At 47.3% G+C, this 25,747-nt stretch overlaps 1 protein-coding gene across 1 annotated transcript in view; it reads left to right on the forward strand.

Annotated features, from left to right (window-relative positions):
• Positions 1-9,103: 9,103 nt before the first annotated feature.
• Positions 9,104-25,747, forward strand: part of LOC129380120 (uncharacterized) — a 30,188-nt gene continuing 13,544 nt past the window's right edge. The window contains exon 1 of the mRNA XM_055070341.2: positions 9,104-9,704. Coding sequence (XP_054926316.1) covers positions 9,525-9,704 — 180 coding nt within the window. The 5' untranslated portion in view covers positions 9,104-9,524. The remainder of the gene's footprint in view (positions 9,705-25,747) is intronic.

Raw genomic sequence — 25,747 nt, forward strand, 5'->3', positions numbered from 1 at the left:
AAGCGTGGCCCAACTGCTGACGGTTGCCAAGGCGCTGGTCATAGCCTGCAGCTCTTGTGTCAGCTTTTCGATCGCTTTGAGAAGACCACCGGTAGAATCCTACTCTGAAACTGCCGAGGAGGCTTAACGCCATACGCGACTGATGTGATTATTACGTGCGGCGGCGATAAAGCAGCGGATTGCATGACTGAGCCAGCGTGGTTCTTTGTAGAATGCGTCATGTAAAAAGACAGACAGACAGTTGTTGTTCCCTCAAAATAAATTAACATTCACTTTAGTATCTTTACGTGATTTGAATGCGATAGCAATAAGAGTTGTCTAAGTTATCACTATAAATTAAAACTCCTTCTTAATACACCTTAATCAACCTTAATCCACTTTAATCAACCTAAATCTAATTTTGGGAGTGGACCGGTCTAACGCCAGGGCTGTTCACCGTGAGATTGCGGCGCGCGAGCCGCGACAGATCTAGCGCCGAGCAAGTGACGTTATCTATTTGTCACGTGGGTTTTAGTACTATAAGACGACAAGAACGGACGACAGATTTTCCGCTCCATGAGGTATATATAGCTTTCGTATTAATAAGGCTCCTACCCAGCAAGGGGATTGGCCCCATGGTATTGATTGAAATGTTGTACACCCAACAAAAGAACAAAAGGGGTAAAGGCAAGCATTCAAAACAAAGCATTAGGGAAATGAACGATAGCAGAAAATAAAAAAAGTTATAGGGTTTTACATGTCAGAACCACGATTTGATTATGAGGCAAGCCACAGTGGGGGACTCCACAAATTTGGACCACCTTGGGTTTTTTAAGGGGCACCTATATCTAAGTACATGGGTGTCGTCGCATTTCGCCTCATGGAAATGCGGCCGCCAAGGCCGGGATTCGATCGCGCGACCTCGTCCTTAGCAGCCCAACACCATAGCCACTAAGCAACCACGGCGGATTGCACAAAATGTCAGAGGGCGAACAGAAAGCCTAGGGGTCGGTACCCTAGCAGCGTAATCTTCCGGACGCTTCAATGAAGTTGAGCAGAGCGGTACTCATCGACCCATGGCTCATACCTAATTGACAAGCACCAAAGGACAAAATGTTTGGTGTCGTAAGTGCTAAACCAAGATTACCAGTCGGAAGTATGAGGCGGGAGAAGTGGCGGTAAGAAAGAAAGGAAGGGTCAATAGTTTGTCGCTCATTACAAAAGAGCAGAGATTAATTAAGGATAAAGCAGATCTATGAGTGTAATTTTGTTTATTTACTCAAGGAAGAATGACGCACACGAACATTTATTTATTCCTTTATTTATTCGTTTATTTATATATCTATAAGCACTTTAGAGGACCCACGGTGAGCATTGAGAAGGGGGTAGTCGTAGAATAAATGACAATATAAAACCAATAAATGAGAGCTAACAAATTTTTACAATGATAACGCGCTTGCAAAACAGTGGGCCATATAATGTAAAACTTTTCCAGTCTGTTTTTATTGCAATGTCCTGACGTCAAATTTACCTAGCCACTGACGCAAGCATCGGGCGGTGACCCGCAGCGTTGTCTGCGCAGCCCAATCAAACGCGCTCTCCTTTATACGCCGCCCCTTTTGTTTGCCTTCCAAATGAATAAAATTACCTACACCGAGCTGTTTTTTTTCTATCTGATTGGTGGACAAGAGGCAATGAGCACGCTCAAGTGGAGAGTGTTTCGGTAGGGCTGAATCAGCGCAAGGAAATGGGCAACTGGATGAGGAGGGTGGTGCGGGCATCGGCGATTGCTCCGCTTGCTGTTAGCTTGCGGTGGCTGGTCGGAAATCGCGGCGGCATGCAATGGAAGGTTAATAATGCCGCTAAAACTGATCCTCAGCAAGGAAGAGTTGGCAGAGCGATGTCGTATACGTGCTGAAAGGGCTCGATAACGTTATACAGCCACTCAGAAGGTTTATTAATTACACGCGAATAAATCCAAGCTCGCTAGCAGGTGCGAAAAGCTAGTGCCTGGGCGATCGGCGCGCAGGCATCTTCTATTTCTTTGGAAACGGGCAGTCTCTGGCTATTAAAAAAATTGAGTTTTGACGTCCCGTAACAGACAGGCAATAAGGCGCAGCCCGAAAACTCTTGACCAATAGCAGAGGGCTAATGGCGAAAAGGCACCGAATCAGAAATATTTATTTTTCTTTTATTCGGTTTATTCATGCATAATCAGTGTGTACACGTCGTATCAGGTGGGGAGCTATCGTGGTTTTCATGACGTCGCGTGACATACAGGCGAAGTTGGGGTGTCGTGAACATTTTTTGACCAATCGTGGAGGGCTGATTGCGGAATTGGAATAGAAAAGTTTGGAACAGTTTTACGTTATAGCGCCCAAGGTTACAAATAAAAACGGGAAAGTACAGTTTATGGTGACATAGAAAGCGGCGAATCCCTCCCGTTAAGAACATCAAAATACCGCACATAGCGCGAGCACATAAAAAACAACGAAATTGAAAGAACAAATCGAAAATAAAATGGGAAAGAAATAGTAAGAAGGCCCTTAAAAGAAGACAGTTCATGATGGCATACAGAATGCCGCATTGAAAAAAGAAACCTGATACATATATGGTACGTATTATCGGAAATGACATATGCAAAGATGAACAAATTTGTTGTGATGAAAACGGCGGGTTCACTAGTTTTCTGACTTTACCTTTGTTCATTCGCACGACAGTGTTGTTAGGAAGCGAAGTCAATAACTGGATAGCTCGTGATAAAACCGTGAAGTTAAACTGCGTTAATGTTCTCATAAATACGAGTGAAGCTCAGATCAATATGAAGTTGGCATCATGTGCAAGACGCGCGTTTCAGTGGCACGTTTGCTGGCTTCATCTGGTGTACATATCTATAGAGCCCGGACAGGTCTTCTATTTCACGTCGGGTAATTAGTGATTGAAGGGAAAGGTGGAGTTTTATTTCAGTTATGCTTGACTGGTGGCTGTAATTGTTGGAAATAAATCAACTCGCTCCGTTTTGGATGGCTTAATTCCAACATACGAATTAAGTATTCGTGGTAGGGAGACCATATAGAGGGCGCCAATTCAAGCTGGGGCCGTAAAAATGTTCGGAATGCTAATTTACGGATGTTAGACGGACAGTAACATCAGTTGCGAGGAATGTACCCAAGAACTTTGGAAGCGATAGCGCATATGGTTGTGACGTGAATGGCACAGGAGAGACTTGGTGTAAGATTAAAGCCTAGATATTTATGTACTGATGCATTAGATACTAGATTTGCAATTAAATAATATGAAAAGATGTGGTTTCAAGTTTTTCGCGTGAATGGAATTATTTGGACTTGGATGCGTTAAGTCTCATTTGCTGGTCTTCACGCGAATTGGTAACAAGTTGAAGGCCCTCTTGAAGAGTGAGATCATCATCAAGGTTGTTACTTGGTGGATGCAATATGCGATCATCAGCTAAAACACGCGTGCAGGATGAGATGTTATTGTGCAGAGCATTGATGTAAATAATAAAAAGCGAGGGTCCTAGTACGCTGCCCTGCGGTGCACCAGAACTGACATATGCAAGGAGTGACGTAAATTGCTGACGACTAGTTGAAAAGTTGCGATACCAAGAGAGCGTTAAGAAGTCTAATTTGAAAACGGATAATTTGGCAATTAAGCGGCAGTGAGCTACACGGTCGAAGGCATTGGAGAAGTCGAGAAAAATGCAATCTGTTTGAAGAATACGGTCCATATTAAAATGTAAGTCTGTAGTGAATTCTAGTAAATGCATCTCGCATGGCAAGCCTTTCCTAAACAACTGCTGGTTAATAAAAAATTATTTGATTCCAGATTATGGCATATATGTTACATACATATGCAATAATATGTAATGATATGCAACATGCAATGATTTCTTGAAGCATCTTGCAGCAAATGCTGGAACATCGGCTTGTTAACATCACTTTGTATTGTCGTGAAAAGCATTTTCTCTTGTTTTCCGGAAATCATAGGTGTCGAAAATCATCAGCTGACAGTAGGGCAGGAGAAATAAAAGGCGTTTAAATCTACTTCCTGTCCTGAAAGAGAAGTGAGGAACATTTCAGACCGGAACATTTAGCGACGACAATGTGAGCGAGTCAGCGGACTCATTTAAAAAAGACTCTAGTGTCCGGGAACCCTGGCAAAGCAGACTTCAGACAAATTGTCCAGGATAAGTGTCGAAAATATAATCGGCAGCTGTGACCGATTATTAGAAATTAAATGAGCGCAGACCAAAAGCGCATCTCTAACGAATATTACTTTACATTTCTGTGGACCCATTTTTCTTATGGCCAGAATTACTGGCCGAAATTCTGCAAGAAATGTTGAAGTATAATCAGCAAGATTGAGAGGAAAAGGCCAGTTAAGCTGATTTCGAAAGATTTGACGTTGCGACCGTAGAAATTGACCAAGATGACCTTGAAGGAGGCCTTCAAGTGCGCGATGGATGAAGGTTTGCGTGTTCGATAGACATGAAAAACAGTTTCGCCCTAAGCGAATTTGTTATTCTGGAAATCAGGCTTGGTAGCTTTGATACAGCGCCCGAACAAAAAGGAATTGTGGCTGTCCTTAACGCCGCCAAGATGTTCAGAAAAATAAATCGGGAAAAGTGATGGAAGCAGATTGCAAACGGGAGAGAGATTCATCGTAACGCTTAAAGTCAGGATAGTTAGTTGCTTAAATGGGGACAGATAAGTCCCATTTTTAGTCACCAAACTTGGCAGCTCACGACACAGACGCAGCGCTTGCCCTTCCAGGAGCATTAGAGGTCGTAGCTTGTATGGTGGACACCCTGAGAAAAGAACACAGATGAATTGAAAAATGGGTTGTGCGTAATTTGAATAAACAATCAGCAAGCTAGCCTTACCCATACCTGTGTTTTTACCACTCAACCGGCGCTACGATCCCATTGAACATTCTCTTTTACTAGCATTTGCTTCAATTTGCTACTGCCGGTTTAGCTTACCAGTACATATTATCCCTAAATAGTACAAAGCTGGCTAATGCGGGATCAGCTCATTTCGACAATGAAGAGAAATAAAACAGTGAATTCACAATTTAAAAAGAAGTAACGAGCATTTATTGACGCTAAAGGAAAGAGACAGTACGTGCAACAAGGACTCGAGTTCAGACACCTATGATTGTAAAATGTCGTGTTTGTCACGTGATGAGAATAAATATGCAATGTATTCGGCACAGAAATAGAGTTGCAGATCTTGGTGAACTGGGACAGAAGATAAGAAAAGATTTAAACAACACTGGAGAAAGAACTGGGGCCGAATTCACGAAGCTTTTTCTTCGTAAGTTCTCTTTTTCATTGGCTGATCGTATTCGTTAATAATGTCCTACATCACTACTGGCTGGCAGGAACACTTTATATGCAAGAACACTTTGTATATACGAGTTCTGATTCCTATTTATTCGTCTCGTCTATTTATACGCACCCGGTGTCATCCCATCCTTGAAACGAAAGAATATCTTCCAGCAAGGAAATGTTGCGTCCAGACCAATATATAGTCTGGAAGAGGTCAGCTTGCTAATCTAGAAATTAAAATTCCATCTGCGACACTGTCATAAGTTTTTGCAATATCTAAAGTTACTAATGATGAGACATGTGATATTCCTGCTAGTCGAATGCGCCTTTTTAAATCAGAATTAGCTTATCATATTGAACATTAAGGCCTAAATACTATTTGCCTCGAGCACAAAATACCCCGAGAAGCAGTAAATTAATTTAGCGGGACATGGATTACTGTTTTAATTATTTTGACTCAATTCGTTTTAATGGAAATTGGCTGAATGTTGTTCAGGCCATATGTGAGGTCTTGATGTTTAAGTAAAACGACTGTTTGTGCAATTTTCAAAGAGATCAGAATCCATTTATTTTGTAGTGAATGGTTAACTATGTTCAAATGTTCATTGAGGAAGGAGTTCAACTATAATTTATTCATAGCAAATGTAATACGGCCTGTTTTAGGAGCCGAGTGTGTGAAGTTAACGTGACATCAGATAATTCCGTAAGCATGACTTCTACAAACTCTGATGTCGAACTTTACACCTCCTAGGCCTAGGACGCTGCGAAAGAAAGTGTGATTCAAGCCCTTTCGCGGTAACATTTAGCGAATCCGATGCTTCTCTGGGCGAGTGAACCGCAGAATTTGACCACACGGATACTTTGACAGATTTTTTTATGCTCCATAAAAACCTAATATGTGCGCATCTGCTTTCTGTTTTTCGCAAAAATGAATGCAATCCGTTTTCTTTTGATTATCTTTAGCAATTGTCGCAGCTTGTCAAACGGAGCTGCATAGAATTGATATCCATCTAAATCTTTTGTGAATGATTATGCTGGAGATTTTTCCACGTGGCTTTTGTTCGCCTATAATCTCGTGTGCATTCTTCATTCCACCTACATGAATTTGACGGCTAGCTGCCATACATAACCACGAACTGTGCGGGGTGAATAGCAGAATTTACAACCGATACCACTGAGTCAACGCTCCGTTGCTAATCACAAGTAGTCAACGATGATAACTCTGATGTTGTAGATGATATATAGGTTTTATAATTATAGAGCCGACTTTGCCGTAATATGCACGCCTGATGTGAAAGCATAATTTCAAATGTAATGGGTAAGTGATCACAGCTTGTTCCATTGCCAAAGGTGTACCAAGTTGAAGTAGACATCAGACAAGAAGACAAAGCCAGGTCTAATGCAGATGAGAATCACTCACGTAGGAAAGTTTTTCGACTTGAATTGTGGTATTAAAAGACTGTTATCATGCACCTAATTCTACAACTTCTTTCCACAAACATCTGTTTTATTTACCCAAGAAGCGCGGTCAGAATTAAAATGTCCTGCCAGGAGACGAAGTGTCTGCTGTAACTTTGTCCTGGCAGGGCGAAGTGACGACAACGACTTCGTCTCGTCTTTTGTTTGTTTCGTCCTGTCCCGTCCTAATGATGTACTAACCAGCCCAGACTGGCACGCTGCTTCACTGACTCATTTCGGAAAGTAAGCATTAATCACTCTAAACGCAGCGCAACCAGGAAGTAAAAATCTAATCCTAAAATTTCACAGTCTGGACACACATGTTCGAATGTAACAGCTGCTTTATGATACATTTTCGATGAAGATAAGGTTAGCAGCCCACCGGTCTTCTCTGCGAACGCTTACTTTTGTTTATACGCCACTCGCGCCGGCCTGCAAGCCCACAAGCCCAAGTGCACTTCGTCTTTGCCGTACCAACAGTAAATGTATAAGTACACAGAAGTAAAAAGTAAGCAACCGATGTCCACAAATACAAAAGTAAGAACATAGGTACATAAATTTTTGCTTAATTTGTGACGAAACATGCGGCATGAACATGTGGACATGTGATGCCGTAAGAAGAAATACGGACTGTTTTTTCGTGAGCAATGACGAACTATTCATTGCTAATGTGTCGCTCTTAAGCAGTCGAGATATGTCAACTGTTCCACAGCAGGAAAAACGTTCTTAATACGCCATTAACAGTTGGCAGCGCCTTCCGTTATTCTGTAGGGTAAGAGATGGCAAGACGCAGCGAAAATAATGAGCAATCTTGTGGAAACGTTCGAACTAAGAAGGCTTGCTTCTTTTTTCACCTGAAAGACGGACGGACGGTAATAAACTTTGATGCGAAAAGGACCTGCGAGGTTGCCAGCCCGGGCTTAGGCCACCCGGGCTTTATGTGCGGTGAGGCATAGCCTTTCCACCACTGCCCGGGCCCGCTGGATAGCCCATAGTTGATCGTGTAGTTCCGAGCTAGTCAGAGCGCTTAGCCATCACTCCTCGAGAAGGTCCGGTTCTATCTTGTCCTCTACATATACTGATCTTATCTTTGTGCATTTCCATTAGATGTGTGCCATATTTGCGTGTTCGTGCTTGCAGAGCTTGCAGCTCGCGTCTGAGCATTGTGTCGAATTTACTCTGTTTAAATGTACTGGCTTTCGGAACGTTCTGGTTTGCAGCCTTCTCCAATCTGTTTCTTGAGAGCTGTCGAGTTGTTTCTGGGGTTGTGGGTATGCTTCTCTTTGTTTCATATAGTGTGTCAGTATGTCGTGGTACGTGACCAGTCTGTCCCTATAGTCTCTTATCGCTACTTCGTCGTCCTCGCCTCATCAGTGTTCTCCATCGCCTCCGCCGCAGTCCTTCCCCCTTCCCCGGGGGTTGCGGGGTGTTGGCCCGTCACTGTCCGAGCCGCAGTGGGTTAGTTCTCGCGCGGCTTGGTGGGCCTTCTCGTTGAGGTTGGGAGGGGAATTCGTGGTTACTTCTCCCATATGTGCCGGGATCCATTTGAGGTATTTGGGTGTAATTTTGCTGTTCTTAATGTCTTCTGCTCTGCGGTTCAGAATTTTGGCCGCCTCGGTGGAGACCCAGCCCTTTGTGAAGTTCTTAATAGCCGTCTTAGAGTCGGTGATTATTGATCTGTCTTGTTGCCGACCGTTGATCACAACCAATACGGTTGCCGTTTCTTCGGCTGCCTGCGACGATCTGGTCCTTACGGAGCCCGCAGACATGGTCTTTCCTTTCGTGCCTGAAGGATTCTGCTGACATAAACTGAGCAGAACTAGAGTGCATGGTGACTGGGCGACAAAACGGTCTGGTAGCATAAAATAGGCTCTCGTGGATGAATCCGCTGCAAATACGCTTCCATTCCACCCTGTGAAAGTGGATGCATAGCGAAGCTGTTGTCAATGTTAGACGAGCACGACTGTCGTTAGACGGCGTTAGACAAGCACCACCAGCAGCGACGTACGTCACGCGCGCCCGCATTTGGGCGGCAGTGCAGCACACATCCTTATTCTTGCAGGCCCTCCTCCAAGCGTCGATGCCTTATTGAACTAATTTAATTTTTCAAAGAAAATTGCGTCAGAAGATTCGTAAAGTGCAACTTACACACAAGCTGCCGACATGATACCTTCGGATTGTAGCTCAAATATGCGAGAAAAGATATGTTTGTTACGCGGAAACTCAAAGAAAAAGCGCTCTTCCGGCTGCTGTTTGAAGTCTGTCTGAGTTCGATAGGTGCCAGTACTGTTTTTGGGTGAGCATAGAACGAGCCCGCGAAAACTCCCGACCAACTGGAGGCTAACAGCTTCGCTGTAAAAAGGCTTTGGCACTGATTCACGCCCTAGTTGCCTGGTTCACTCAGTCATTGATCTGTGCTGACTTTTAGGTTATTCTGTAATTAATCGCACTTAACATTGCACCACCGCTTCGCATGTGCACCAACTTGGCAGACTCATTTTTTTATGACGGTTACCTACTCCTTTTCCCGTGTCAGTCATTATGAATTGATAACTATTGCCATGAACAGCATTCACCTGCGGCGCTTCTTTCGAAAGGCTCAAAACATTGGCTGCAGTGATAACGCTCGAAAAGTACCACAAGCGGACCTAAGTGCTGCTGCGCAGAGCAGCCTTTTTTACTTTGTGCTTATTGAATGCTGCGTGGAATTAACTGTTTTATAGAAAGGTGATACCTTCAGATGACATACCACATAACCGACCGCATTTTTCGTTCCACATTGTCTTGTGGCGCAGAATCTGCAAGACGCAGCATGACAGTTGTTTTTTTTTTTGTGCAGGGAAATCCGCCTTGCTTCGCGGCTTACAAGGGCTACGAGAAGGCGCTCGGAATTCTCTGCAGGGGAATCATACGCAACGTGGTATGGCAGCGTTGTAGTCATCGTTATCCCCGCCCTTTGTCACTCGCGATGCACTATGTGGGCATGTTTTCAGCATGACGGGGCAATGGTGATTTGAAATGTTATCATAGTACGAAAGGAAGATTTAGGGGAAAGGTTTTTGAGATACGGATAAGGTACAATAGAGAGATTCAGTATAGCGTACGCAAAGCCCTAGCGCATGTTACGAAATAGCGAGTCCAAATGCGCATGCGCAGAACGATATGAAGAGCTTTGTGGAAGCGACAGGTGCGCATGTTCTTGATTCAGCGCTGCTGGTGTGGCGTGGTTCGCGTGGCTAGCGCCTCTATTGCCGCCTCCTTTAATTGGAATTCAGCCTTTTTGCTAGTCTTTTTCTTCGTTGCAACAAAATATATGTGGAGAAATAATCTTTCCCTTTGTCTTAGCTGTCTTCGAGGACCAGGTGTTGGTGAGATTTTTGTCGTAGTTAAGTTAAGCCCCCTGTTCTTACGCGGCCAAGCATAACAAAAGACGCCGCCATTGCAGCGAAAGTGGCTTGATTTCTATATACCAGCTATGGCGCTACCGCATTTAGTGTCAGCCAACTGTTCAGCGTCCGGAACTTAATACGTATAATTTCGAACTTTCATATAGTGTTGCTGTAGATTTTATGGCATCACGTACATTTACAGCCGCAGCGCTTCACTGAGTTGCTTACTGAAGCATTGTTTTCAATACTAAATGTGAGTACAAATATTGCGAATACAAATATGCAATTGTATTCGTTATCATGCTGGCTATTTGTGTTTTAAATACACGAATAGACTCGTATTCATTTTACTGCATTTGGATATGTGTTTTTGATTCTGTACAAACAATCCACATAATATTGCTACGGAACAGTATTTGCAATCACGAAGAGGCGAGTAGTGTGAAGACGACGACGACGATTAGAGGCTAGCGCGGGCTATTGCCTCTTGGCCAAGCGCGGCGCATTTTCTTGTAAATATACTTGTATATAGCTTTTCATCTGCGTCTTTCCACGTAACATATCTGGTGGAGGTGGACGTTGCCTCTACCTCGTCACGGAGCTTCGCAGTGGACGGTACGTCGAGCCTTCTTTCATGGCTCCCGGTGACGACAATTCAACTCCGCCGGCTCCGACACCTGCTGCCACTTCGACGACCTACATCACTCTCCCCGCTCCCCGTGTTCCTGGCGTATTCTCGGGCAAAGATGGGGAAGACGTCGAGGACTGGATCAGCCTGTACAAACACGTCGGCCGCAATAACCGGGGGGACCCTATTATCATGCTCGCCAACGTAGTCTTTTACTTCGGTGGCACACCTCGAGTTTGGTTTCGGACGCACAAAGATGAGCTCACCAGTTGGGATTTACTTAAGCAAAAGCTTCGAGACTTGTTCGGCAACCCCTACGGTCACCAACTTGCCGCGCAGAAGGCACTTTCCGGCCGTGTGCAGACGTCAACAGAGCCCTATGTTACGTACATTCAGGACGTCTTGGCTCTGTACCGCAAAGTTGACGCACACATGACTGAGTCAGACAAGGTTCCCCACATCCTCAAAGACATTGCCGATGACGCCTTCAACTTGCTCGTTTGCGACAACGTGGCGATGGTGGATGCAGTTATAAAAGAGTGCCGCCAGCTTGAACTCGCTAAAAGCCGAGGTATTGACCAGCAGTTTGCCCGTCTGCCCAACACCCCAGCGACATCTTCCTGTGCCGACGCTCTTCGTCCCAACAACACTGCCAATGTTACCAGGATCGTCCAGCGTGAGATCGAGGCCGCCTATCCGGCTGCCGTCGACTCCAGTCCCACCAACGCATCTGCAGTCACGGTTTCCCTTATCCAGGCAGTTGTCCGCCAGGAGTTCGAAAACATGGGTCTTCACACCATATGCTCGGCCCATCACCCTGATAGCCGCCCGGCTTCTTCGATTCCGCCACGTCCCGCATATTCTTACCCACCACGTTCCCGCAACCCATCTGAATGGCACACTGCTGACGACAAGCACATTTGTTTTCACTGCGATCGAATCGGGCACATTTCCCGGCACTGTCGAAGTCAAGTTGCCCAACCCGGTCTACTTATACTGCCTACTCTCGCCCCCCAGGGGGCCCTTCTCGTCCCTATGCCGCACGCTCCGATAATGCCGCCGCTGATTCTCTTGCACCGAACCATCCCTATTCTCGTTCGCCTTCGCCCCAACGATGACAATCCCGCTCTCCCAGCCCCGTCGCTCCTATTCGCCGACTCCCTTCGTACGCCGCTCCCAGTCGGAAAACTAGACGATGCAGCGCTTTGAGGTTACTCTGCATTGCTCCCTGCACCGCCAAATCCTCTACTGACGTTGCAAACTCATCTGAACCTTCTTGACGTGCAAGTCGATGGTGTTTCAGTGTCTGCACTTATAGACACTGGGGCGCATTTGTCGGTAATGAGCGCTGACCTTCGTAACCAGCTCAAGAAAATTATCACGCCCGCCACGACCTCTGTTGTCCGTGTCGCCGATGGCGGAACAGCCCCCGTAATTGGTGTGTGTGCCGCGCGTGTCTCCTGCGTGGATCGCTCCACTATCGTGCTATTCACAGTCATCGCCCACTGTTCCCACGAGATCATCCTCGGCTTAGACTTCCTCTCCGCTCATTCTGCTCTCATCGATTGTTCCGCCAGTGCTCTTCGCCTTGACCTGCCTGTTCTGGATCCCGCTGAACTACACACCAGTCGCCTCAGTTCGGTCGACTTCGTTCGCTTGCCACCTTCGGCACTGACTTACGTTGACTTAGTGTCATCCCCACCAGTCCCCGACGGTCAATACATCGCGGCTCCTATGCAGGACGTCCTCCTCACACACGGGATCGCAGTACCTCATACAGTTTTATCTATTACGGCGAATTGCGTCTGCCTGCCAGTGGTCAATTTTCGCTTGACGACACAAGTGCTGCCACGCGGGATGTCTCTGGCCAAGCTTTGCTCAATCGAGGATCACTCAATAGCGTCCGTTGCAGTAGACGACAATTCATCCGATCCTCCTCTACCATCGCAGTCGGCAACTTGTACCATCGCCAACTTACAGAAAATCATTGCGCCCGACTTGCCATCCGAGCATGCTAGTGAGCTCTACCGCCATCTCTTTTCCTACCACGATATTTTTTACTTTAACGATCGTCCTTTGGCCCAAAGTACAGCTGTTAAACATCGCATTAATACCGGCGATGTCCCTCCTATTCATCGCCGCCCGTATCGAGTGTCACCGGCTGAGCGTCAAGTTATTCACGCAGAAGTTCGCAAAATGCTTGCCAAGAACATTATTGAACCGTCATGTAGTCCATGGGCGTCGCTTGTTGTACTGATCAAAAAGAAGGATGGCTCATGGAGCTTTTGCGTGGATTATCGGCACCTTAACAGGGTTACCAAAAAGGACGTGTATTCCCTACCTCGGATTGATGACGCCCTTGACTGCCTCCACGGTGCTCGCTATTTCTCCTCTATTGACCTTCGCTCCCGCTACTGGCAGATTGCCGTGGACGATCTCGACCGCGAGAAGACTGCTTTTGTAACACCCGACGGTCTTTAACAATTCACAGTGATGCCGTTCGGTCTAAGTAACGCCCCTGCCACTTTTGAACGCACGATGGACTCCCTTCTTCACGGTTTCAAGTGGTCAACGTGCCTCTGCTACATGGACGACGTTATAGTATTCTCCCCAACGTTCGCTACGCACCTCGAGCGCGTCTCCGCAGCCCTGGACGTTTTTCGTCGAGCCGGTCTGGAACTCAACGCATCGAAGTGCCAATTCGGCCGTCGCCAGATTACCGTCCTTGGACATATCGTTAACGCGAACGGAGTGCAACCGGACCCAGGCAAGATCCATGCTGTTACGCGCTTCCCTGTTCCGAAGTGTGTCAAGGATGTGCGCAGCTTCATCGGCATTTGTTCATACTTCCGCCGTTTCGTGAAAAACTTCGCCGTCATAGCGCGACAACTAACCCAGCTTTTGAAAAAAGATGCCCCTTTGTAGTGGGGCGATAACGAGGCCTCTGCATTCTCGCATCTAATCGACCTTCTCACAACGCCTCCCGTTCTGGCCGATTTCGATCCTTCTCCGCCTACCGAAGTCCGTGCTGATGCCAGCGGTCACGGAATTGGCGCAGTACTAGCACAACGCCAGCGCGGCCTCGACCGTGTTGTCGCTTACGCCAGCAGGCTCCTCTCACCCAGGTAGCGCAACTATTCCATCACTGAGCGTGAGTGGCTGGCCCTAGTTTGGGCGGTTGCAAAATTCCGCCCATATTTATATGGCCGACCCTTTTGCGTTGTCATAGACCATCACGCACTTGGCTGGTTATGCTCACTGAAAGATCCTACAGGAAGACTTGGTCGCTGGGCCTTACGCCTCCAAGAATATTCGTATACTGTCACCTATAGATCTGGCCGACTACACAAGGACGCTGACTGCGTGTCTCACTACCCGGTAGACGAGCCTGGCGACGCCCACAGTAGTAGCGCCAACGGCATTTCCTCTGTGTCTGTCTTCGCTAGCATCGCGGATGAGCAGTACCGAGACCTATCGCTGCGAGCACTCATCGAGCGTCTGCGCTCTACACCTACCATCGCATCCGTTCGCCGATATGTCCTCAAAGGCGGCGTTCTGTATCGAAGGAACTTCCTCCCTGACGCTTCTGACCTTCTTCTTGTCGTGCCAAAACATCTACGACAGGCTGTGCTCTTTGAGATGCATGACGCACCCACTGCAGGACATCTTGGAGTAACCCGCACGTACGACAGCGTCCGCCGCCGCTTCTTTTGGCCTGGTCTCGCTCGCTCCGTCCGACGCTATGTTGCTGCGTGTGATCCCTGCCAGCGTCGGAAAACACCTCAGGTGCTACCTGCCGGTCATCTCCGGCCGATCACTGTCCCTGTGGAACCGTTCTTTCGTGTTGGATTAGACCTCCTCGGTCCCGTTCCCATGTCATCGTCTAGGAACAAATGGGTAGCCATCGCCACTGGTTACGCCATCCGATACGCTATCACGCGGGCTCTCCCTACTAGTTGAACCACCGACGTCGCGGACTTTCTCTTGCGTGACATTATCTTGCTTCATGGCACCCCGCGACAGCTGCTTACTGACCGCGGTCGAAACTTCCTCTCGAAAGTTATCGCCGACATTGTGCGTTCCTGCTCCATTCAACACAAGCTGATTACCTCATACCATCCTCAAACCAATGGCCTGACAGAGCGGTTAAACCGAACTCTTACCGATATGCTGTCCAAGTACGTTTCCAAGGACCACCACAACTGGGACATTGCCCTTCCTTACGTAACGTTTGCGTACAATTCTTGCAGGCACGACACCGCCGGATTTTCTCCATTTTATCTACTGTACGGTCGCGATCCCACCTTGCCCCTAGACACGGCACTTCCTCCTGCTGCGATCCCAACAAGCGAGTATGGGCGCGACTCCATCGCCCTTGCCGACCATGCACGCCAGCTTGCCCGTGCTCGACTGACGGCCTCACAAACCACTCAGCAGTGTCAGTACAATGCCCGCCATCGTGACGTACAGTTTTCGCCTGGTGCGCTCGTGCTCCTGTGGTCGCCCTCTCGTCACGTCGGACTTTCAGAGAAGCTCATTTCTCGATACACAGGGCCCTACCGCGTGCTGCGCCAGGTGGCGCCTGTGACGTACGAAATTGCTCCTGTGAGCTCAACCTCCTCATCTACTCTGGCATCTAGTGATGTCGTGCACGTCAGTAGGCTCAAGGCCTACTACACTGTTTCCGAGTCTGGCCTTTAGTCGCTCCGGGACGGCGCTTTTGCCGCCGGAGGTAGTGCTACGAAACAGTATTTGCGATCACGAAGAGGCGAGCAGTGTGAAGATGACGACGACGAGTAGAGGCTAGCGCGGGCTGTTACCTCTTGGCCAAGGGCAGCGTATTTTCTTGTAAATATGCTTGTATATAGCTTTTCATCTGCGTCTTCCTACGTAACAACATTGGTAATCAGTGTTGACTGTGAGGAGAACTCAGGACCGAACATGCTTTATGAAATACTCAAGAATGGTATGTGAAAGAAAACCTTACAGCGAATGATATAAGCAGCATTAAAGGTATCCGATCTCGGCTCGCATAAGTTGATGCATCGTTTAAACGGTGCAGCTACAAACGATAGTAATGGGAAGAGAATAGTGAACACGGCCTGCGAGCCAGTTGAAAGGTAAACTGAACGAGGCAAAAATAAAATCAGCCACAATGTTGACACGTGTACTGGTGTTTATCGGGCGACACGTCTCACCGCCTAACAAATGTTATCACACAGAGCAGGACGCGCTTGCATGTGTCGGAAGTTTCTGGAATGTTATCGATGGTTCCATCCGCTGTCTGTTGTCGCCGAACCTTGTGTAATCTGATTGCATGTACGCGCGACGCAAATGGCGTAGAACTTTGTGGAAGACATGCGGGTCCCAGCGATTAGTCGGGAACATTCGACGACTGATCTATGAAAGCCGGCACGCTTGAGCCGCTGATCAGATTTTCGACGATCGCCGACCGTGTTCGCCGCTATCGGTGTGCTATATGTATAGCCTGTTTTTGTGGGCACATGTTCGTCCAATAAAAGTTCGTTTTGTATTTCACAGTATTGCTACTGTGTTCTTCAACGTCACCACCACGTGACAATATTATCGTAATCTATAGGTTGACAGCGGAAGCTTGTGAAATAGGCACTGATTTAAAACAGACGTTACTTATGGGGATAATCAGTGACGTGCTTAGAATAGACGTTCAGTCAGTTGAGCGTGTTCATTGCCTAGGTAGGGAAACAGAACCGAATTTTTCCGGTTCTGCTTTTACAACTTCAATGCAAAGATGTCAGCACTCCGGAACTGAAGCAAGACTGCAAGTCGGCCTAGTTAGAACAGATTCATCGTAAAACTTATTGTGCGCAAACAAACAGGGACGAAGAATAGAAGAAACACAAGGACGAGCGCTTTCTAACAACTGGTTTTATTTTTGAAGAACCACCTGCTTTTATACCCACAGATCTGCGCGATCTAGTCAACAGAGCACGCCTATAGCGCATATAATACACACAGATCTGCGCGATCAAATCAAGAGAGCACGTCAATAGTACATATAACACTTGTGATAAAAAACAAAGACATGGACCAAAGCCACCGGGTCAACATAAAAACAGCAAGGGGCATGAAACAACCACTTACGATAAGATGCATTAAAGATATGATGATAGAAGTGAATTTTCTTTATCCAACAATGAACAATGAACTTCGGAACTGCTTCAAACTAAAATGCTATTATTGATCCGTTCCAGAAGATTTCTCGGCACCTGTTCATGCGGTACGCATTATGCTTTGGCAGTCATGCAAAGCTGAACGCAATAAGATTGCCGTTTTCATCGATAAACCAAATGTGAATAAACACTTATAACATTGGAATAAAACAAAAGAGAGTATTGCTCAATACAACGCGTAGCGACGGTGCCCGGAAGTCAAAGGGTAAATGTGATTGACAAAGACTAACTACATAGTCATTGTCCATGACAGGATTTTTTTATGAAAAGCATCGCAAAAAGAATCGAAAAACTTCGGCTTCTCTTCATGCACTCTTCTGGCGTTGTCGTTATAACAGAAACCAAGCTACACTGTCGCGTACAAGACACTGAAATAGTTCCAGCTTGTTACTCTTTTATACGTCCTGATCGTGATTGTCAGGAGGGGGGGGGGGTCACAATCGCAATAAAACAGGGTCTATCGTTGCACCCAGAAGAAGGCATGTATCCTGAACCATAGGAGTGAATGTTTCGGTATGAAAGGACATATGACGCCTCTTTATTATTAGGTGCCCTTCGCAGAACTCTAAACTCTACTGACAATTATGAGGCACAAATGTACGACTCCTTTAATGGAGCGGTAACTTATAGAGACACAGTAGTCCTTAGTGGCAATTTTATTCTCCTTTTAACTGACAGAAACACAAACAGGATGAGTAATGAAGAATCTCCCCGCTGCGAACATCGGCGGACCATATGCTTTAGTTTTTACTTAAATCGGCTTGTGTAGCTACCTACGCGCATTCAACAGCAAAGCAGTTGAGTACTTGATCTTGTACTGTTTTCGCATAATTTTCCATCACACTTGTCAATAGAGGACGGTGTATCGCATCATAGACTGCCATTACTGACACAGAACGCCGGTTGTAAAAATTCAACACGCTCCAGCCCTCAATCCTGTATTCGCGTTAAAATCTGCAACAGAGCTGATTATGTCAGTACCATTGATTACCTGAGAGAGTTGATACACGACTTTTGCTTGGCAGGGTACTATAAATTGGAAAATTTTTGCAGATATTTAAGGAACTATTTGCATACTGCGAAGACATGAATAAACCTATATTCAAGGAGGAGCTTCGCTGAAAACGATGATGATGATGATTGGCTGATGATCATTGGATGTTATTGGCTCAAAGGCCCAGTAGCATTAGCATTGCCTTGGCCAAAGTGCTCCAAGGCTATGTTAAGTATCTGTAAATGAAGCATGAACTGTGCATTTTGAGATGTCACATGGCTGTATAGAGGCCTAAAAATATAAGAAGTGCATAGAACACACCCGGGAAAACACTGGGAAGGTGGCAGATGGAAATTCAAGACGATGAGCAAAACGAGAACAAGGTAAGATAGGGAGACAACTTGTCGGCAAGCGGACTTGTCTTTTTCAAAGCGTATATGCGGAGAAATGCATTGGTGTTCTAGTTACTTTCTTATGGAAGCATCGTTTTATGGATTGAAGCACAATAGTAACTGGAACGCCAATCTATTTCCCCGCAAAATATACCGGGTGCTTCAATGCGTAAAACGACGTTTTGTTAAGAAAGTAATTGGAACGCCAATGAATTTTTCCACTAAGATCGAGAAATAATATCTTGAAACTGGTGTCATCCTGAGAATTCGTTCAAAGTCAATCAGCCTTGCGAGCGCCAAGGATAGGATTTGTATATTGCAACATGGCCTACAAGGTGATTAGTTAAAAACCTAACTAGTGATTTCTTGTTATTTACTCGATTATAAATTTGAATTTCTTGTGCCAGTAATGTCCGCCTCTTTGAGTAGACCAAGCCATGAACTAAAATTATGCTATCTGCCACAGGCAACCTTTAAAATTTTTTACGCTGTTAGCTGAAACACCCTGTACATGTACTAAGACGATGAGAATTACACGTGAGGTTTGAGATCTGCGATGGTGTTAAAATATATGCAATAAGGGGATGATATATGAAAGATGTGGGTGTCCGTCGCGCTAATGCCTCAGCAGGATCTTTGAACGCACGGGGCTAGAAGCACGTGTTATATAAAAGCGTGTTACCGTAGCAGCAGCCTCCAGCGAGAGGATGTGCTACGAATGTCTTGGGTGTATAACATGTAGAACACCAACATCCTTCATAAAAGCTAAGACTGATTTTCTGTCAAAAGGTGGATCATTAGCTAACAACATTGTTGAATACAGTGGGACTTGCAAACGATATTGACACGTGTACTTGTTTATGGAGTTACCACGTTTCATCGTCTAAGAAATGTTATCGCTCAGCGCAGGACGCACCTGCATGTGTCGGAAGTTTCTCGAATGTCGTCGATGGTTCTACCCTCTGTCTGTTGTCATCTAACCTTGTGTAATCTGATTGCATTTATGCGCGACGCGTGTGTTGTAGGACTTTCTGGAAGACATGCGGGTGCCAACGATTGCTCTGGAACGTTGGATGACTAATGTATAAATGCCGGCGTGCTTGACCTGCTTATCAAATTTTCGACGATCGGCGACTGCTTTCGCCGATGTCGGTGTTCTTTGAGTGTAGCCTGTTTTGGAGGGCACAGGTTCCCCAATAAAAGGCTAGTGTGACGAAGAAGATTGGCAGGCTGAAAATTCCCGTTGCCATGGCGTGGCTAGTAGCCAGTTCGCTGGCTGGCTGCGCCCTACCTGCTGGTGCTGAGCTTGTCGCTGCTGCTCTACGAGCCGAATAAAGCCCCCTAAAAATTGGTGGAGCTGGTGGGTACAACCGGAATTCTGGAACTTCGTAATCGAACAATGCAGCCCGTCGTCATTATGCCGGAAGAAGGACCACCACCGCCACAACCCGCTGCCCAGGTGACTACCGTTGTCTGCCCCGGCCCGTTGCGTCAACGCGACCCACCCATCTTCACTGGTACCGAAGACCATGAGGTAGAAGACTGGCTCGCTGACTACGACCGGGTGAGCATCCACAACCACTGGGACGACACCGAAAAACTGAATTAAGTGTCGTTTTATTTGAGCGGTGTCGCCAGCGTGTGGCACGCAACCACGAACGTGATCTGACGACGTGGACCGCCTTCAAGACTAACGTGACAGAGGTATTTGGGCGCCCCGCGGTTCGCAAGCTTCGCGCCGAGCTACGTTTTCGTGGTCGTGCGCAACAGTTCGTGGAGACATTTACCAGCTATATAGAAGATGTTGTCGACCTATGTAACCTCGCTGACGTCACAATGGCTGATGCCCAGAAGAGCCGCCATATCTTAAAAGGCATTGAAGACGTTGCCTTCCAGATGTTGTTGACGAAAAATTCGTCGACAGTCTCTGAACTCATCAGTCTCTATCAAAGCTTCGACGAACTACGCAAACAACGCGTAGCCACCCGCCAATCTACACCTCAGGCCACTTGAATGTCGAGCTTGGCTGTTGCCCCGGCTGTCACTTTGCTGTTGCTAGAGATCAAGGGGTTTGTCCGTGAAGAGGTGGCTCGTCAGCTTTCTTTGATTACACTTACACACGGCCAGCCGAGTACTCCGTTGGCGACCGCTCTCCAATCCGACATCAAGGGGCAGGTAGCCAACCACATTTCGCCTTCTTTACAGCAGGCTCCTCCGGCCGCTGCCCTGACGTATGCCGAAGTCGCGATGAGGCCTGCACCACAGACCTACAGCCCCCTTCGCCCATCTTTGCACCCACCCGTATCCCCTCCAGTCCGGCCACTGGTGCACTGTGCACGACCTCAAGACCATTGGCGCACGGAAGACAATCGTCTGATTTGTTTTTATTGTGGCCGTGCTGGACACGTAGTACGTCACTGTCGCCTACTTACACGGAACGTCCCCAATAATGTGTGTCCATATGAGCCACGATTTCAACAACGCCGCAACTATTCGGACGCCTTTGAATCTCCTCCTGCCGTCGTGACCGCATTCTCCGCCGCTCGCCGTTCACCTTCTCCTCGCCGCCGCTCCCTTTCCTATATGCACCGGCGGCGGAGCCCTCTGCGTCAGGAAAAATCAAAATCGCAGTTCAGGAGGCGAGAACTGCGGTGTCAGTGAATTGTATAAGACCTCACACTTCCCCGAAGAACGTTATTGAAGTCGCAATAGAAGGAACACTGACGCTAGCATTTGTCGACACCGGCGCTGCACTTTAGGCGATAGATGCCCGTATTTGCCACAAGATACGAAAAGTGACGACGCCGCTTTCTGGACTGTCCCTTCGGACTGCCACCGCACAGCACGTCAAGCCATCCGGCACCTGCACCGCTTGTGTCGTCATTCAGTAGGTCCTCCATATCATAGAATTTATCGTGTTGCCATCGTGTTCACACGACGTCATATCAGGTTGGGACTTTCTCTCCACACATCATGCGATCATCGACTGCGCCCGCGCCGAAATCGAGCTGTTTCAGTTTTCGACCGATATTATCGCTGACCACAAGGACTGTTGTCGGAAAATCGCTGCTTCAAAACACACCGTTATACCGGCCTGGTATTCCGGTTTTGTCAGTATTTCTTTTGACTATGTGGCTGACGGCACAGTACTCTTCGCTCCATCTGAACTATTAGTTCGCGGCCGTTCCCTGCCACTGCCTTTCGCCGTCCTCGAGTTCAAAGCTGGCGCCTTTCTCATGTGCGTCTCAAACCCATCGGCTGAACCGATTACTTTACGCCGCCGTGAAAGCCTTGGCAGAGCAGAGCCACTGACCTCATCTTCAATATTTGACACGATGGACGACTCCACTTATCTTGCCGCTCTCGAGGCATCGCCTCCTCAGTCACTGCTACGTTCTTTTACGCCAGCTATGGCCAGTGACCTTACGACGAGGCAGCACGATGAACTTCTTCGCTTGCTCCAAGGCTTCTCTTCCTTTTTTGACTGCCAAGCAACATCACTCGGCAGCATGACTGTTTCGCATATTATCGACACTGGGATCCATGCACCAGTTTTACAGGGTACCTACCGAGTATCGGCGACTGAAAGACGCGTTATGAATGACCAGGTGAGCGATATGCTCAATCGCGCTGTCATCCAGCCTTCTAGTAGTCCCTGGGCATCAGCAGTCGTCCTAGTTAAAAAAAGGACGGCACCATCCGATTTTACGTCGATTATCGAAGGCTTAACAAGATTACATGAAAGGATGTATACCCGTTGCCACGTATTGATGACGCACTTGACTGTTTGCAAGGAGCGGAGTTATTTTCTCCTTAGATCTCCGCTCTGGCTCCTGGCAGGTGCCCATGGCTGATGCTGACTCTTATAAAACGACGTTTGTAACACCAGACGGCTTCTATGAATTCACTGTAATGCCGTGCGCTCTGTGCAATGCTCCCGCCACCTTTGAACGCATGATGGACGGCATCCTACGCGGCCTGCAGTGGCTTACATGTCTCTGCTACCTCGACGACGTTGTAGTCTTTTCCCCTGATTTTCTGACCCACCTTAGGCGTTTACATCAAGTTTTGACCTGTCTCCGGAATGCTGGTCTCCAGCTTAATTTAAGAAAGTGCCGATTGGCAGCTCGAAAACTGACTATATTAAGCCACGTTGTCTCCAAAGAAGGCATTCTTCCTGATCCTGCTAAACTTCGTGCCGCATCCGAATTTTCGAAGCCCAATAACTTGAAAGCACTACGCAGCTTCATTGGCCTATGCTCTTATTTTCGACGTTTCGTTTGCAATTTCGCTACTGTGATCGCACCACTTAACCAGCTTCTCGAAGGCGACAATGAACTTTCTGCTTGGTCGGAAGCCTCTGATGATGCCTTTACGACTCTTCGTCACCTACTCACGTCTATACCAATCTTGCGCCATTTTGATCCAAGCGCACCTACAGAACTTCGCATTGACGCCAGTGGTGTCGGCCTTGGTGCCGTGCTCGCCACAATACAAGAACACTAATGCCGAATACGTGGACGCTTATGCCAGTCGTGCCATCATGAAACCTGAGGCCAATTAGTCAGTAAAAGAAAAACAGTGCCTGGCTCGTATGGCTCTTCGTATGAGCTCTTCAAAAATTTCGCACGTATCTCTACGGTCGACGCTTTGACGTGGTGACGGGTCATCACGCCCGTTGCTGGTTGTCTAACCTAAAAGACCCGTCGGGCCGCCCCTCTCGGTGGGCCCTCCGGTTCCAGGAATGATATTCTTGTCGTCTATCGCTCTCGACGCAAAAACTTTGACGCCGATGCTCTCTCGCTCTTTCCAGTTACTTCAGACAGCACTTCTACCTACAGACATGACATCTCACCACTTGATATCCTGGACATAGCCTCGGAGCAACTAAAAGACCCATGGATCGTCATGATATTCGATTTTTTGTCAAATCCTTCGGCAGCTTCCGCAGCTAGAGCGTTACTCCGACATGCTCAGCACTTCACAATCCGCGACGGACTTTTATACCGCCGCAACTACCACAATGACGGCAGCAAATGGCTCTTAGTAGTGCCCCGCCACCTACGACAAGATTTATGCTCCGCTTTTCCCTCTGACCCGCAGTATGGTCACGGCGGAGTGTCAAAAACCTACACACGGCTTCGCCTACGATATTATTGGCGAGTTATGTACACCTTCATCCACAAATACGTACGCTCCTGCATTGCCTGCCAGCGACGCATATTTGTCCCGCATCTCTCCACCGCACCCCTCCAGCCACTCCCCTACCCAGCTCAGCCATTTCACCGTGTCGGCATTGATATATACGGGCCTCTTCCATCTACTGGCGCTGGCAACCGATGGATTGTTGTCGCCGTAGATCATTTGACACGGTATGCTGAAACCGCCGCCTTGCCTGCCGCATCAGCAAAAGACGTCATTCTAAACAACTTCGTTCTCCGTCATGGCGCATCTCGTGTACTGTTGAGCCATCGGGGCCGCGTATTCCTCTCGGACGTCCTGCAGTCACTTCTATTTGAATCCCAAATTCTTCACCGCACTACTACTGTTTATCATCCACAGATCAATGGCTTAACAGAACAATTAAACAGAACTCTTGGTGACACGCTATCAATGTATGTTTCGTCTGACCACTCCAACTGGGATCTTGTACTTCCATTCGTCACTTACGCATTATAACACTGCCTCTCAAGCCACTACCGGATTCTCACCATTCTTTCTGGTTTACGGCCGCCATCCCTCCAGCACCATTGATACGGTTCTCCCGTACCGGCCGGACCCTGCGCAATGCTCACCTGTTTCTGCGCTCGCTCAGCACGCCGCGAGATGCCGACAACTGGCCCGTTCTTTGACGTCTGCTCAACAGTGCCGCAAAAAAGACCGTCGTGACCTCAATCCTCCCCCTCACCCCTTCCCTGTCGACTCATTCGTGTGGATTTCGGTCCCGCCTGTTGCTGCTCCTGGCACGAAGTACCACGGGCCCTACTGCGTGATTGCAAACATCACGAGTTAACTATGTGGTCGAACCCGTATCGCCATCTCTCGATCTGCGTCGTCGGGGGTGAAAGACTGTGCAGATTGACCGGCTGAAGCAGTATTACGATCCGCTCACCTCTTCTTAGAAAGCCAGGTTGGCTACTCTTCAATTCCGGGGGTGATTGTGACGAAGAAGATCGGCAGGTTGAAAAGCCCCGTTGCCATCGCGTGGCACGTACCCAGTTGATTCACTGGCTGCGCCCTACCTGCTGGGGCTGAGTTTGTCGCTGCTGCTCTACGAGCCGAATAAACCCTCCTTACACTAGTTTCATCATTCACACTTTGCTGCTTTCCTCACCGTCACTACCATGTGACAATATGGTAAACGAAAACGATTTTTTCTGGAGCCTGTAATGCACGACATTCCAGCAATACGGGACGGACAGCTAATGTCGCTCCACATTTAACAAAAGTAGGTGGCTCGACATCAGTCAGCAGGTGCCATACGTGAGGCCTTTTCTTAGTCGACAGATGTTGTCTCGGTTCGACAAATTTTTTATACGAGTGGCCAATTTCCTATCTGCGGTTTAATAACATGCAACTAGTTAGATGTTTCATTGTCCCATGAGCCTTGCCAAGTAGTTCCTAATGTTGCTTTTGTAGGAAAGATTTTAAGTCTAGGGCAGGGACAGCTATAGATTAGTTAGTGCGTTCTGCTGCTATTGATGAGGCGGTTTCGTCAGCGAGCATCTTTCCTTCAATGCCTATGTGCTAAATGACCCAGAATATTATGACAGGTTGATTACACAAGCATGTTGTGCGCATGAGGAATAAAACATCACTTATAACCGGATATTTACTTTTATGGAATGAACTTAAGTATGTTAAAACACCTAAAGAGTGATGGAGTGAAGGAAAAGTGACGACGCCACTTTCTGGACTGTCCCTTCGGAGTGCCACCGCGCAGCACGTCGAGCCATCCGGCACTATTCCTCTAATGAGTGAATGAATCTTTATTAATACAAAATACACAGGGTGTCCCAGCTAACTTTAACCAGAGTTTAAAAATATGTAAATGCCACGTAGCTGTACCGAACCGAGGTAATGTCTGCCCTCGATTGGAGATAATCAGATTACTTCTTCATTCCGCTTAATTAGATTATTAGTCCTGATTAATTAATCAACATTTAAGATATTATAATTGGATGAAAACTCTCAATGAGAAAATTGTAGAGCAACATGAAAACTCCCGATACAGCTTTCTGTTGCAACAGTACGTGCTAGATTAAAGTATTTTGCCGAGCACGAAAGCAGCCCGGGAATACAAGCAAAGTGCCTCGAGCGGCTAGTCGCCATGATAGAGCGTGTAACC

This window comes from Dermacentor andersoni, chromosome 4 (genome assembly GCF_023375885.2).
Source record: "Dermacentor andersoni chromosome 4, qqDerAnde1_hic_scaffold, whole genome shotgun sequence".
Lineage (NCBI taxonomy): Eukaryota > Metazoa > Arthropoda > Arachnida > Ixodida > Ixodidae > Dermacentor > Dermacentor andersoni.